This window comes from Neodiprion virginianus, chromosome 5 (assembly GCF_021901495.1).
Source record: "Neodiprion virginianus isolate iyNeoVirg1 chromosome 5, iyNeoVirg1.1, whole genome shotgun sequence".
In the NCBI taxonomy this organism is placed as follows: Eukaryota; Metazoa; Arthropoda; class Insecta; order Hymenoptera; family Diprionidae; genus Neodiprion; species Neodiprion virginianus.
In genome coordinates, this window is record NC_060881.1 from 2115288 (window position 1) to 2130478 (window position 15191).

At 35.9% G+C, this 15191-nt stretch overlaps 3 protein-coding genes across 4 annotated transcripts; 2 read left to right on the plus strand and 1 right to left on the minus strand.

The window, feature by feature from the left end:
* The first annotated feature begins 2246 nt into the window (after positions 1–2246).
* LOC124306511 (ATP-dependent translocase ABCB1-like) lies at positions 2247–9196 on the plus strand. Its single transcript, XM_046767337.1, has 19 exons — positions 2247–2396; positions 2483–2540; positions 3001–3365; positions 3445–3616; positions 4041–4361; positions 4476–4700; positions 4807–4932; positions 5020–5223; positions 5304–5474; positions 5595–5756; positions 5868–5963; positions 6103–6267; positions 6352–6456; positions 6577–6942; positions 7112–7353; positions 7431–7590; positions 7767–7961; positions 8283–8636; positions 8712–9196. Exons 1-19 carry the CDS (start codon positions 2266–2268, stop codon positions 8901–8903), a joined length of 3810 nt encoding a protein of 1269 aa, XP_046623293.1. The 5' UTR covers positions 2247–2265; the 3' UTR covers positions 8904–9196.
* Positions 9197–10535: 1339 nt separating this feature from the next.
* Positions 10536–12122, minus strand: LOC124306516 (uncharacterized). Of its 2 annotated transcripts, none has more exons than XM_046767348.1 (5): positions 11978–12122; positions 11538–11683; positions 11272–11428; positions 11066–11185; positions 10536–10890 (listed from the first exon to the last, which is right to left on the minus strand). In XM_046767348.1, the coding sequence occupies exons 1-5, from the start codon at positions 12042–12044 to the stop codon at positions 10694–10696; spliced, it is 687 nt and encodes a 228-aa protein (XP_046623304.1). In that variant the 5' UTR covers positions 12045–12122; the 3' UTR covers positions 10536–10693. The 2 variants fall into 2 exon arrangements, with proteins under 2 accessions (XP_046623304.1, XP_046623303.1); XM_046767347.1 differs by lacking the exon at positions 11978–12122 and adding an exon at positions 11783–11971.
* A 172-nt stretch (positions 12123–12294) lies between these two features.
* On the plus strand, positions 12295–14953 carry LOC124306513 (bifunctional coenzyme A synthase). The gene is made up of 5 exons (XM_046767345.1): positions 12295–12886; positions 12975–13318; positions 13407–13661; positions 13753–13935; positions 14009–14953. The coding sequence occupies exons 1-5, from the start codon at positions 12310–12312 to the stop codon at positions 14210–14212; spliced, it is 1563 nt and encodes a 520-aa protein (XP_046623301.1). The 5' UTR covers positions 12295–12309; the 3' UTR covers positions 14213–14953.
* The last annotated feature ends 238 nt before the right edge of the window (positions 14954–15191 follow it).

Genomic DNA, 15191 nt, shown 5'->3' on the forward strand with positions numbered 1-15191 from the left:
TCATTAGTATTAATACTTGAACCTCTGATAGCACTAACATTTCCATGCTAGGCTGTGGATATCTAGAGTGTGAAAATGTCCCATCTTAACTTCAATGTCGATTTCATATATCCGTAATCTTATGATTTAGTATGATTAGATCGTTTAGAAGATAGAATTATAGTGAATTTATCTCTTTGGCCCTACAGCAAAATTTGAAGGACATAGCATGTGGCGATCAAACTGATCTCTTTTTTTACCTGGATTGCTTATGCTAACATTCACATCACTTTCGGTTGATTAGCAGCGATTTTATAGCATCCCTGCACAATCACTGTGCTCATATAAATTTCTTCATAGTATATAATTCTGCCAAGAGAGTAGACTACACACAAACGCGACCAATTTCAATGATACGTCATTTTAACACAGCTAATAACAGAAGTGCAAATAAGGCTTTGATTAAAAAAAAATTTTCGTTTTAATCCAATGAATGCCAACGAAACTCTGGCATCGGACATTTTCAAAGTCTAAGTTGATCAGAGAAAGACCCGATCTTGAATGTACCAAAGAAACTAACAACAAAAATAAAATCATGGCGTTAAAAATTATTCTTTCACATTTTTATTCATACTGATGATGTAGACCTCAGGTGGACCAGATAATAAAGTGCACTTTGTTTTTTCAACTTACATAATTCTAATTCTGTTTAATCTCTACGGTAAGATCTGTTGTGATAAACAAAATTACCTGATAGAACATACCTATTAAATGATTAAATATGAAATTTCACGATTCGTGATTAATCACGAGTAAATATAAATAAGAAAATTTACATATATATATATACATATATGTGAGTAGGCTGCTAAAAAATTGTGTAAATTTTGGGAATTTACATCTTGACGACCAATTCTTCAAATCAATTGGCGTTTATTTTATTCGAAAGTCTGTAGATTAAATTTGATTTACATTTTTTCATTATTATGATCAGTCGATAGGAAGCATTGTTATTGACAATAATGTCGACCATTTCGCCGTCAGTGACACATTTTTTAGTGCTCATGATGCCAAAAATGGCTCAACCGATTTACCTCAAATTGGACGACAATATTATTGAATACTCTATCTTCTTTGTCATAGCCCGATCTATTTGTCATTCGTTTTTATTAAAGAAATTGTAACTTATCAAAGTTCAGAATCTATTGTTTCTCCAAAATTCAGGTCCCTTTTTAATTATTCATTAAGCGACAAAAAAAATATGAAGTGTAAATAAAAAGTGGGATCGTGGCAAAGAAGAGAAACTATCCGAGAATCCTGTCGCCCAATTTGATGTAGATTGGTTAAGCCGTTTTTTAGATGTGGTTAGCACTGTCAAACATGTCAGCAAATAAAATGATTTATGTTAATAGTGAATAACAATACTCCATCTAATTTATTGTAATAAACGAAATGTATGGATAAAGCTGGATCTACATACTTTTGAATGAAACAAACCCCGATTAAATTGAATAATTGTTTCTCGAAATAAAAATTCCTCACTTTCGTCAATTTTTTCAGCCACTACTTATACACTTTGCACCAACATATTGTGTAATAAATTTGAAAAAATATTTCACTTATCGATGTGCGTGCAAGAGTACAAATTTCATAATTGGTATGGTAGATTTATAGTGACAGTGACGATTTTGATTATACAAAAAAAAACAGTTGTGATATTTTCCGTAAATTTATTATATATATATAATTATATACACAGTGTTTTATTATACAGAAAATTTACAGTGACTCATACCAATGACTCTCATTTTGTTCCCAGCCAAAGATAAGCATATTGATTTCAAAGATATTGAATTCATTCTTATGATATCGAATGGGAAAATTGAGTAAGCTTGACTTCTGTATTAAAGAATTTCATTGTATTGGATTTAAAGTCTGTTGCACAGAATTCTAACAACCGGACGAAAAATTTTATTAATGTGTCCAATGTTTATGCACTCTCCAAAGTTGTTGAAAAGTATATATTCAAATATTCGCAAGGCTTGAGCTTATTACATCATTGGCAACTTTGGGCGAAAAACCCAGGTAATCAGAAGAGAAAATATAACAGAGTTAACAACCGGTATTGCAAAGTCTGTAAGTATTGCGTTTAACTAATCAAGGTTGTCATTGTATAATCTTGATAAAACATTGATTAGATATCTGTCGATCGGTTTAAATTATGTAGGTACATTCAATTCAGCTCATTTTACAGCAGTGCTGCAGTATGCTCACTTGTCAGTTACCATGAAGAACGTCAAGAAATTAGAGCTAGCTATGGTAGCCCAGGACCCAAGCACCATTTCATCTAAAGCTAATCCCATTGAAATATTAGGGTTCCGACCGACTGATGAAGAGTCTAAAGAAACTGAAAATCAGTAAGTAACTTCTAATTATTATTTTACAAGTTACATATTTATTTCATACACTTATGCTGAAGTTTTTTTCTTCAATAATCTTTCAGCAAGTCTGCAGAGAAGCCAAAACCCCCCGAATATCCAGCAATATCTTTTTGGAAATTGGTAAATGTTTTACTCATACTATTTTATATTCATTTCAACCAGTGTTTTTCAACGTTCTTGAATTCGCGACCCCTTTGCAAGTAAAAAATATTTACTGACCCGCCCAGGTCTATAATAAAACTATGTTAGTGATTTCAAAGAATTTTTAAAATGAAAGGATTCCTCGCAAAACTTCCTTTGTGTTTTTTACTTTTATCTGGCTTGCCACTGCGACCTCCCGAGCAAGACTTGGCGATTCCCCTGGGGGTCACGACGCATAGGTTGAAAAACACTGATCTATACTATTGATTTCTCGGAAACATTATTTTAGGTGTTACAATTAAATGTCTAATTAATTATGTAATGCTTAATCTTCGACAAGCACCGGACCACTGTCCAGTCTGATTATTATTTATTCATTCGATCAACACGTGGATCTATTTCTTAGATTATTATAACCATATCTAATTTATTTTTTCAGTTTAAATACTCTAATGGATGTGAAAAGTTTTTTCTCGTCATTGGCGCTATTTCCGCGGTTGTTACCGGTTTTTGTCAGCCAGCTAATATATATATTTATGGTGATCTGATAGGATCAATGGTACAAGCAGCACTTCTCGAGGACTATACGCAGCTTATGGATTCAGTTGTGTTATTTGCAATTTTGAATTCAGTCATTGGAATTATTATGCTCTCATTCAGTTACGTAAGCATAATGTTATACAACATTGCTGGACAGCGTCAGATATACAGAATTCGAAATATGTATTTAGAATCTGCGCTACATCAGGACATTTCATGGTACGATTTAACTCCAAGTGGTGATGTCGCGAGCAGATTGGCAGAGTAAGTTTAACCAGATAATGGTCATGAATGTTTTAAGCACCCTGAACATGAAATTGGTTAATTTGTAAAATTTCTACAGGGATATAACTAAGGTAGAAGAAGGAATTTCTGAAAAGACTGTTATGTTCATCCATAACATGAGTGCCTTCGTGGGGTGTGTTATCGTAGCATTCACCAAGGGATGGAAACTCGCACTTGTCTGCATGGTTTCACTCCCTGTCACAGTGCTAGTCATTGGAGCAGTTGTATCGGTAATTATACTTCCATGATCTTTAAACATTATTTTATCATAGATAAATTTTAATTTCGGAGTGTTTTTCAGAGTTCTATTAATCTTGTGAGTCATCATCACATCCGGTGTACTCTTAATTTTATCTGTAAATAACTGGAGGCAAAATAGCACGCATAGTTCAACGCGACATTTCAATACTGATTAGATCCGGTACACTCGCTGTTGTATTTAGATCCAACATTACTACTTTACGTTAGATAATACTAAATAATAATCCAGAGATCTAAAATATCTTATTATTTATGACAGCTTATCATTTAGGTCATATCGGAATGACTCTGCAAACTTGAATAGAGACACGTCTGCTAAATCAAATTTTCATTGCGAAAATGCATTGACTATGCTTATCTTTTGAAAATTGAATATTCACAAATTTATTGCAGATTACTTCTCGATTGGCACGCAAGGAAATTGAAGCATACGCTAAAGCAGGATCAATTGCAGAAGAAGTACTGTCGGCAATGCGTACTGTTGTTGCATTTGGGGGCCAGAAACTAGAACTAAGAAGATATACGGAGAATTTAATATATGCCTATAAGAATAATACGAAGAGAGCTATGTTCTCAGGATTTGGGTTTGGAATGCTATGGTTTTTCATATACTCCAGCTATGCGCTATCGTTCTGGTACGGCGTCGGCCTTATTATTGAAGAACGGAACCTCGATACAAGTGAACAGACATATGATGCTGCTACAATGATCACAGTAAGATGGTCGTTCAAAAAATGTATTTAATTTCGAGTTCATATTCAAATTAACTCTTCTTCTAAACCCTCAGTTATTTCAGTCTGGATTTTCAATTTTCGAGAATGTTCGCAGGTATTCTTAGCTGTGATGATGGGGTCTATGAACTTTGGAACAGCTTCTCCGTTTATAGAAGCTTTTGGAATTGCCAAAGCAGCAGGGGCTAAAGTTTTCGCTGTTATTGAAAGAAAGTCTTCCATCGACAGTCTGTCAAATGATGGTGTTAAGCCGAAAAACACCAATGGAGCTATTGAATTCAAAAATGTTGTTTTCAATTACCCTTCACGGCCAGACATTGAGGTATGTTACAGACAGATCTTATTTTTAAGTGTTTCAATCGTCAAGGAAATGGAAAATCCCCAACCATTTTTCATGCTAAAATTGAAATGAAATATTTTTTCGTTAGGTTTTGGGAGGTTTAAACCTGACTATCAATCCAGGAGAAACAGTAGCGTTAGTAGGTGGATCTGGGTGTGGGAAATCAACGTGTATTCAGCTTTTACAAAGGTTCTATGATCCACCTGGGGGACAAGTAAGTCTATGTTTAAATGTCGCATTATTACTAACTACATACCACGTCGTTTGGAAGAAAGGTTCTGAACTTACTCTGTACTATTAGATTCTTTTAGACGGGCAGGACTTGAAAGACTTGAATGTTGAATGGCTGAGAAGCAACATCGGAATTGTTGGTCAGGAGCCCGTGTTGTTTGACACAACCATCGCTGAGAACATTCGTTATGGAAAAATTAATGCAACTGAAGAAGAAATTGTCGCTGCAGCTAAGAAGGCAAATGCACACGATTTTATTACAAAGCTGCATAAGGTAAGCATTATAATATGTTTCGAAGTCAGTGATACAAATTTTAATACAACACACTAAACTGAAACTTGAATGAATTTCAGGGGTATGACACATTGGTTGGTGAAAGGGGAGCTCAAATTTCAGGTGGGCAAAAGCAAAGAATCGCTATTGCCCGAGCATTAGTACGAAACCCAAGGATCTTGCTCCTCGACGAAGCAACTTCAGCTCTGGATACTCGTAGTGAAGCGAAAGTACAAGCGGCACTAGATAGGGTGATTCAATTTCTTTTATACATTTCAGTTGGGGCTCCACTGCCGATATCACAAACTGAACAAAATACCTGGTACAATTTCAGTCAACAATAGCTGATATCATATTTTAATATCTTCCAGGCAAGTGAAGGACGAACTACCATTATTGTAGCTCACAGACTATCGACAATAAGAGATGCAAATAAAATCATTGTACTCGCGAAAGGTATAGCGGTAGAGCAAGGAAGTCACGACGATTTAATGAAATTGAAACAACACTATTATGGTCTAGTTACTTCGCAGGTAATTTTTTTTTATTTTTTTACATTTGATTGTTACGTGATCGAAGTTCATTTATTGCAATAGATTTGCTGCACAATAACTTCAACACTTATCAATGTTAAAATATTTTAGATATCTGAACTAGAAGAATCAGGCAGAAAAGATCAAACACGTAGTGATGAAATAGAAGAAGATGAAGATAATGAAAAAGTAATCATGAATAGACAGGTACGGTTTGTAGGCTGTGTTACGATTGAAGTGATTCACGTGCATGGACGATACATGAATCATAATGTTTGATATTACTATCTGGTACACTGCTTGTCAAATATCATAAATACCTGTTATCTGTGACAATATTTTTTAGAATACTTTGTACGAAGAAGTTACAGAAACTTCGGCGGTCTCTATGCTCAATGTTCTAAAGTATAATGAACCTGAAAAATATTATATTATTCTTGCCTGTTTGACCTCTGCCATCGTTGGATGTTCTACACCGTTATTTGCCATTCTATTCGGGGACCTGATCGGGGTAAGAATCAGACGATTCTTCAGGATATGACTATTTGAATTTTTCTTGAAAAACTTGACTTATGCTATTGAAATAACATTCCAGATTCTATCATATCCTGACGTTGACCAAGTTAGAAGTGAAACCAACATGTATTGCCTCTATTTTGTGCTGATTGGGATCCTAGTTGGGTCAGCTACTTTTATCCAGGTAAATAATTTATAGACTTTATTTGTAAAAACTAAACTTTTAATCATAAGGTCAATGAAATTTAGCTGGCGCATTATTGTATTAGCGTCGATTAATCAAACATAACTTTTAATATCGCAGATATTCGTTTTTGGTATTGCTGGTGAACGACTTACAATGAGGATGCGAGAATTAGCATTTGGCACGATGTTGAAACAAGAGATGGCTTGGTTTGACGTTCCCAGTAACGGGACTGGTTCTCTATGTGCTAAACTGTCTGGAGAAGCTGCTGCTATACAGGGTGCAACTGGACAGCGAATTGGTACCCTTATACAATCTGCCACTACAATTGTACTGGGCTTGGCACTTGCTATGTACTATGAATGGAGATTAGGACTTGTCGGAACAGCATTTATACCGTTCATTCTAGTCACTATTTATCTCCAAGGCTTAATAATGCATAAGGAATCTTTCGATTATCACAAGAGCTTAGAACAATCTACCAAGGTATCCAAACCAGAAATAGTCTTCAGTTTGATTTTCTTACTACATATCTTATCACTTGGTCAATTCAGGGTTTGACTCTCTCTGGCTATTAATTATTATTATTCGAGTATGAAAAGCTCGTTGTTGGTTATATTTAACACATAAATTAATTTAAAATTCAACATTCTAGATAGCAGTTGAAGCAGTGTCTAACATTCGTACAGTTGCTGGACTTGGAAGAGAAGAAACTTTCCAAATAGCATACGCAGAGGCAATGAGACCTTCTTTTGAACTTGGTAAAAAGAATACCCATGTACGTGCCATAGTATTTGCTCTTGCCAGATCCATTCTTTACTTTGCATATGCTGTTGTTATGTGGTATGGCGGAACTTTGATCACCAACGAAGGATTAAACTATGCTGTGGTATTCAAGTAAGCGAATTGTTTGGACCGAATCTGTTACTAAAACAATACTGTTATATTTAATTGGTTATTTATATTCTCTAAAGGGTTGCTCAGGCTCTCATCATGGGCACAGTGATGGTCGCTAATGCCTTAGCGTTTGCGCCAAACTATCAGAAAGGTTTAATTGCAGCTGGAAAAATATTTGCACTCATCAACAGAAAACCAGCGATAGCAGATCCGACAAATCCAAACGAAGAAAAATGGGTAATTACTATTGTAGCATTTTTTTTTTTCGCATACTACCTATTTATGCTGAAATTTCTAACTCGTTTAAGATATAGTTTATTCTTTGTTACGTAATTGTGGTACTCGTCATGCTAAATCCAATACGCCTTATTACTGGAATTTAATATCATTGATACTATTCAAAATTCTTTCAGAACATCACCGGTGAGGTCAATTACAATTCCGTCACATTCGAGTATCCTACCAGGCCTGGAATCGTAATCTTAAAAGCGTTGAATCTTGAAATACCATCGGGAAAAACAATTGCATTGATCGGATCTAGCGGATGTGGAAAGAGCACAACCATTCAGCTACTTGAAAGATTTTATGATCCGAATATCGGCAGTGTTGTAAGTCACACCATGTTCAGTGCGTAGTTGTGAAGTTCGTACACACCTTTGTTGAATCCAATTCAAATTATTAACATTAACATAACAAAACATTAGGAAGAAACTCACAAATTGGTAATTTTAGGAAGACTTTAAAGTAGGCTATTTTTTAAAACATGAGCACGCTTTGCTATATTTCTATTTGTTGAATTTTAAACGATCTTAAAGTTGCGCTATAACGATTTCTCCTAAACAGGCACTGTCACAATAACGTTGTTACCTTCAATCTCAATTTGTCAAAGCAGTCCTTCAATAACTAAAAATGGACATTTATTTCCCTAGGAACTGGACAATAAAGATATCTCATCTGTAACTCTTGATTCTCTGAGATCCCATCTGGGTATAGTGTCGCAAGAACCATCATTGTTTGCTCGCACAATAGCCGAAAATATTGCCTATGGCGATAACTCAAGAAACGTATTAATGTCGGACATAGAGGCTGCTGCTAAAAAAGCGAATATACACACGTTTATCACGTCACTTCCACTTGGATATGATACTAAACTTGGTGATAAAGGTACCCAAATTTCCGGAGGTCAAAAACAAAGAATAGCTATCGCCAGAGCTTTAGTTAGAAATCCCAAAGTTCTTTTACTTGACGAAGCTACATCTGCTCTTGACATGGAAAGTGAAAAGGTAAAATTTTGCAGCCACATTCACTGAAAATACGGTTATTCGTGGTATTTACTTGTTCTTTACACTCTTATGCAGATTGTACAAGCAGCACTGGACGAGGCAAAAGAAGGCAGAACATGCATAACTATCGCACACAGACTCTCTACCATCCAAGATGCTGACAAAATATGCGTTTTGGATAGAGGCGTTGTAGCGGAAAGTGGAACGCATGCAGAGCTTGTTGCTAAAAAGGGGCTTTATTACAAACTACGCACTCTACAATCCTAAAAGTGCTAGGACCAACTTCGATATAACATTGGTCAAACCAAACAATACCAGTATTCAAACCAAGCGCGTAAAAATATTGTTTACTAGTTGAATAGCCACAACTTCTTGTCACAACAGTTTCAAGTTTAGTGCCCAGTATATTATGTAATTTTCTAGCTTATATATAATTAGTTACTCCCTAAAAGTGTAACAATGTTTAGTATTTTAGTAATCACTTTCAACCTCGTCAATTGTATTTTATTTAAAATCTTCATTAGATGCTGTACAATCCGCGACTAAAGCAATGCAAAGCACATCTTCTTATTACTTTCTTCTATTCTAATGATTTTTGCGTAATCCAACCTAATATTCTTCTGCAGCAAATCATAAATTTTGTGCCTCATTATTACTATCACATTACACGCGGACTTCGACCAATCTTTTCTGATTTTTCATTGGACATTTAATCATTTATTACCATTAACGTTCAACGTGTAACTTATTGTTTCATTAACGTCCATGTACCTATGTATAATTTATCATGTATCTATTGTGTATTATTGTATATTATTAACAGGGTGGTGACCGACCGGAAAAACCGAGAATAGTCAGCGAATTTCGTCCATCAGGAAAAGTCAAGGAATTATAATAGTCTACAGGAAAAAAACGTACATTTTTTATAAATAGCTTTCAAATTTGAAGTGGGCTTTAAAATTTTGCCAAGTTTGCTTTTGGAAATGGTATTGTGCAATTTCTACACGCACACACACACGCACGCACACATAGTTTTTAATATTTTCGATGTACCTGATTGTTAGTTTTGTGAAAAAAAGATAGAGAATTCTCAATTATTCGACAAGAAAAGTCAGGGAATTTTGTTTAAGCAAAATTCTTGCCACCCGTATTAAAAAAAAAAAAAAAAAAACAGATAAAAACGAGAATTGATTAAAAATTATTAAACACAATTCACAGCGGCAGTTTTTTTTTTTATGTTAAATACTACGCGGTAAACACGTTTCCTCGGGACTTTTCATCAATCACTTGCTATGAATTACAGAAGTAGAATCAATCCAAATAAGGGAATTCACATCTTGGATAACAGAGTATGCTCTGAAAATTTCAAATTTTACTTTCTGAGGTCTGTTAGTAGGTTGGACTGCCCGTATGATTGGGCTTGATTATCTTCAAAACAGTTTAAGATAAAGATCTGAATTTTTCAGGATGTATTGGATTTCCATCTTGCCTAGAATCAAGTAACTGAGTATCATCCTGAAAATTTCATATTTCAATCTACAGCCATAGGGCACGAAAAGTAAACGTTAAACATATAATGTTAAAATTAGCATTATTAAAATGAAGCATTTTTTGCTCAAAAGAAATGACATCAGATATTCTCATGTACTGCAAAATAATCGTTTATTAATTATCACTTAAGACTTTGTGTGTACATACATGAATTCTTGTTTCCAAGAAACCTTATATAAAGCTGGCGTACTATAATGGATATAAAACTTGGTCAATAAAACGGATACAACAATAGTTTCATATTGTTAAGGAGCTTCAACCCCACAACATACTTTTGCCCGTATCATTTGGTTAGTTTTAAAGTTAAGGCTTTCATGGAATAACAGAAGATGCTTCCGCCAAAGTCGAAATATTTTATGATGAACGAGAATTATTCAACCAGTGTGTAAATGGCGAATAATTAATGGCTAAAACTGGTGACAAGACCATCCAAAACTTTTTATTAAGTAAAACCAGTAGGTGTTAAACCTCCTTACTATTAATTATGGCTGTACACTACAATAGAATCAATGTCTAAACGAAGGTTTATATTTAGAATAGACCTGAATATTTTCAAGAACTAAAGGAACTGACATAGATCTGTAATCATATGTGGCAGCCTTAGTGTGCACCAATATCCACTCGGTCAGACGTTTGTGACAACCTTGTGTTGCCATTTTTAAGATTACCTTAAAACAACGACTATTTGGGTCCAAAGTGCATCCTAATAAAAAATGGACAAGCGAAATGAACGTTAATACAGGGTTCGATTGTCCAAAACAACTTGCGATTTATATGCTGCGAAACTACTGTGGAATCTATTGACGACCAACATGTGTCGTCCCATTTACGTTTGCCTGGTTATAGACTAAAAATTTTTGTTTAGGCTGCATGCATACCTGAATTAAACAATACATCCAGGCACGATAAATCTTTACTTTCTGGGTGTTTTAGGTAGTGATAAACTGCTAAGCAGAGTGCATTTTCACCAGACTGCGTTGCCAGCCATGGATTAGCGCCTGTAAAGGTGTTTGATAACATTGGACGAACACCGAATAGTTGAAAAATACAAATTTATCTTCTGATATCAAGATTGAACATTTACCTTTAGCCAACATGTACTCCACTAAACATGTATGACCGTTATAACACACTAATTGAAATGGGGTAAGTCCGCTTGGTTCAAGGCTCACGTTTACCAAATACGGACAATCCCTTACTAGCCTAATGCATTTTGAGGCATAGCAAGTATCGTAACATCTCTGAAAAATTGAATACAAAATATTTTGCACCTCTTCTTGTTGTACTTGCAAGAATGATAAAAAGATGGTAGAAATTTGGAAGTGAAAAATATGAGGATGCAATTCTTACACTGGCTGTATGATGTAACTGTGCTAATAGCTTTTTATAGTTTATAAACTTGGAACTGTCGTCTTCGGAGTGAATAATATCGACATATCGATTAACCAGCTCCGGAGGAGCTACCTCGGGTTGCGAGAACACCGTGTCGTGTTTCCCTAGATTTCAACATACGTATAATTAAGAATATAAGATTTTCAGATTAGAAAATGACTTATAGTGATCGGCAATATAGAGGTTGACAGCGTTGTACATACTTTTCAAGAGTATGATTAGACTTGACATAAGTACAACGATAAATAACACGAGCCAAAGCGATATGTAAGTAACGTCATTATTTGTTAGCAACTCTTCAAGCGTACTGAATAAAACTTCGTACGACGTTACATGGTAGCTACGAATTTTTCTCCGCAAATTGTTCATTTTAACGCGTGTACGGCAATGAATCTCACATTTAAATTGAAGTTGCAGTCCGCGAGCAGACGATGTGTTTACTGCCGGTATTTTCACGGACCGCATCCCTCATTTTGGCCGTAAACCCATAAATGCGAGAACGTCGTTCGACACGTGTTACGTGTTCGTGACGTGACTCGGCAGTTGTCGGATTCAAAAAAGAAAAGCGTGTTCTTCAAGTTTATGTATTGTGCCGATAACTGCCGTAGTTAAATGGAAGATCGTATTGGTATTTCATCGAAAGTGGCAACGTGAACAGCGCGTCAACATCTCGGTCGAAAGGGAAAGAAAAATTAACATCCTCGTTACTTTGAGGTTATAAAAAGTTAACATGGTAAACACTGGTCTGCTGATCCTAACTAATGCAACGAAAGTGTCAAAGATATTACCGGTGATAAAAAAACATGTATTGAAGACATTGTACATTCAATATTTTCCCGAGAGAAATCTCTTGTTGTCAGGTAATTACAAGCCTCGATGGCAAGGGCCAAAATATGCCCAGACCATATCTCGCATTTATTCAATCGCCTCATCCCACTCACCGAGCTTGGATGTTCGAGTTCTACTTTCGGGGATAAAGAATCCAAGTACCCCTATCATAAACACAAAGAAGCCGGTGGAAATGGTTATATTTGATCAGACCTATACTAACAACGATGCAGTTTCATTTATACAAGATTATCTCGCCAACACCTGCATGGGGTGCAGTTTTATAACTTGCGATGAAAAGGCTGTGGAGAAAAACGAAGATGATATCACGCCGGTAGACGATCTTCTCTATAAAAACGTTGTTCTCGGTGGCACATTTGATCGACTCCATAACGGGCATAAGATTTTACTTAGTAGAGCAGTTCTCAAATGCACCCAAAAGCTCACTGTAGGAGTAACAGACACCAACATGCTGCTTTGTAAGCAATTTATGATTTGTCACCTTAGCATGAAATAATATAAGCTTATTTTTCCATTTCATGTAATCGGTCAATTCTTCTTTTGCAGCAAAAATACTTTGGGAATTGATAGAGCCGACTGAGAAGAGGATAGAACGTGTGAAAGAGTTCTTGGAAGACATCGATCCGTCTTTAGCATACGATATTGTATCGATCAATGATATGTACGGTCCTACAAAGGACGATCCATCGTTTGAGATGATCGTTGTTAGTGAGGAAACGGTGAGAGGAGGTGATAAGATAAACGAGGTTCGCGTTAAAAAGGGACTAAACAAATTAGCCATGGATGTTATACGCTTGGAAGCTGATCCACACTACCAGGAACACGAGGAAGAAAAATTAAGTTCTAGCAATTACAGAATGCGGCTGCTTGGAACGAGGCTTAAAGATCCAGTGAGGGATTTTCAATACAGTTGTAAAGCTCATTAATTGAATGTACTTGGAGCTTAAAAAAATTATTAGATATTTGAACATGTTTCAGGTGATAAAAGACAAGCCATTAAAGCCGTATATAATTGGTCTAACAGGAGGTATAGCAAGCGGAAAATCGTCCGTTGGAGAAAAATTGAAAAACTTAGGAGCTGCATTAGTGAATTGTGATAAAATAGCCCATGACCTTTATGCACCTGGAAAGCTATGTTTTAACATAATTGTAGAGAATTTTGGCAACAATGTATTGAACCAAGATGGATTCATAGATAGAAAAGCTCTCGGGAAAATAGTTTTTAACGATAAAGCAAGTTAATCCTTCTGTTTATAATTTTTCCACTAGATGTTTGTGACAATTTGTATTCTACATGTGATTAATTATCCAATATTTACTGAAGGCACAACTTGAAAAACTGAACAGCTTGGTCTGGCCTGCTATTTTGGACCAAGCGAAGACTGAGATTGATAAACTTTACAAGGAGGGATATGAGATAATTGTAATGGAAGCCGCTGTTCTCATACAAGCTGGATGGCTGTCTGTTTGTCATGAAATATGGACGTGCATTATTCCCAAGGAGGAGGTAAACAAGTAAATACTATAAGTTGTAACATTCTGTACTTCAGATCTCCTAACATTTGTAATTATAAATACAGGCAATCAAGAGGGTGATGGAGAGGAATGGATTGACCGAAAGTGAAGCAAAGTCACGAGTTGAAGCCCAGCCTAGTAATACAGAGCAAATAAATAGTGCCAATGTTGTAGTTTCTACAATGTGGTCGCACAGCGTGACGCAGAAGCAGATCCAAAAAGCTTGGGATTTACTAAAAACGTACTTGGCCCGATACTCTAGCAGCTAACAAATCATTCCTTTCAGACGAATCGTGTAGGCTGTAAAATTGTTTTTTGTATTGTCTCTAGTACTTTCAAGTTTGAGACACTAATGGAACGAGTACAAAATTTGTTTTGTAAATACCATTTCTCTTTTATTTACATTTGGCTGTACTTATAGCAGCTGTAGAAAGGAGGTTCCTAGAGCCGAGCTATCAAATAGTGTAAGAAACAACGAGTAGTCGAGCTTATAACCATGCTCGGTAACATCGATTCTATTATTTTTTGTTAAACTTTTCATTTATTCTTGTAATCGATTCTCTGTGTTACCTGCGGTAAAACGTTCATAGTCTACTGGTTCCGAAACAGTGGTGTACTTATATCTCGTGAAGGAATTTCTGTAAACATGATATAGGACGAAATTGTAACGCAGGATGAAAGAAATAAGACTAGAATCTGAAAATTTCAGTAAAAAAATTTGCATTTATAGCGATGCTGTAACAAGACAAAACTGATAATGAGTTACAGATGCTGGGCTGCAAATTCATCGGATCTTGAATTGAAAAATCATCTTAGTTAAATTCGTAACATTGCTTGTAGGTACTCGAGCTCACGAAAAATGTTTACGCTGCTGACATCATCGTTGAATTTCCAAGTCTGTATGTTTAGTTAGTATATACTTGGAGCATGTAGTACTGGAGGTAGAATCTTGAGTATAGAAAGTGTGGCGAAGCAGTGAGCTGAGTGAGATAAAGCACTTATGCTATGTATGTGCAACCTGGCTCTCTCGCTCCACAACCTAGTTCGCCGATAAGTTTCTTTTCGGCCAATCAAATGCAGAGTGAGAGAGACGGAGTATCCGGGGTAATCCGGGTATAGGTATACCTATATTTCGCTTCTCATCACTACGGCCACAGTTTTCGCGAGGTTGACGACGTGAGTGGTTATGTTGAACTTGGAGGATTGCGTGCGCGCGCACATCGATAATGCAGTCAGGTTGCAGGCAGT

Excerpts from the sequence above, each read along its gene's own strand:
- LOC124306513 (XM_046767345.1), top strand. The coding sequence starts at position 12,310 with ATGGTAAACACTGGTCTGCTGATCCTAACTAATGCAACGAAAGTGTCA. Across the intron at positions 13,662-13,752 it reads AAATAGTTTTTAACGATAAA|GCACAACTTGAAAAACTGAA; the intron begins GCAAGTTAATCC and ends TATTTACTGAAG. Across the intron at positions 13,936-14,008 it reads GCATTATTCCCAAGGAGGAG|GCAATCAAGAGGGTGATGGA; the intron begins GTAAACAAGTAA and ends TTATAAATACAG.
- LOC124306511 (XM_046767337.1), top strand. The coding sequence starts at position 2,266 with ATGAAGAACGTCAAGAAATTAGAGCTAGCTATGGTAGCCCAGGACCCA. Across the intron at positions 4,362-4,475 it reads ATGCTGCTACAATGATCACA|GTATTCTTAGCTGTGATGAT; the intron begins GTAAGATGGTCG and ends GAATGTTCGCAG. Across the intron at positions 8,637-8,711 it reads TTGACATGGAAAGTGAAAAG|ATTGTACAAGCAGCACTGGA; the intron begins GTAAAATTTTGC and ends ACTCTTATGCAG.
- LOC124306516 (XM_046767347.1), bottom strand. The coding sequence starts at position 11,948 with ATGAACAATTTGCGGAGAAAAATTCGTAGCTACCATGTAACGTCGTAC. Across the intron at positions 11,684-11,782 it reads TCTAATCATACTCTTGAAAA|GGAAACACGACACGGTGTTC; the intron begins GTATGTACAACG and ends GTTGAAATCTAG. Across the intron at positions 11,429-11,537 it reads AGTTACATCATACAGCCAGT|AGATGTTACGATACTTGCTA; the intron begins GTAAGAATTGCA and ends TCAATTTTTCAG.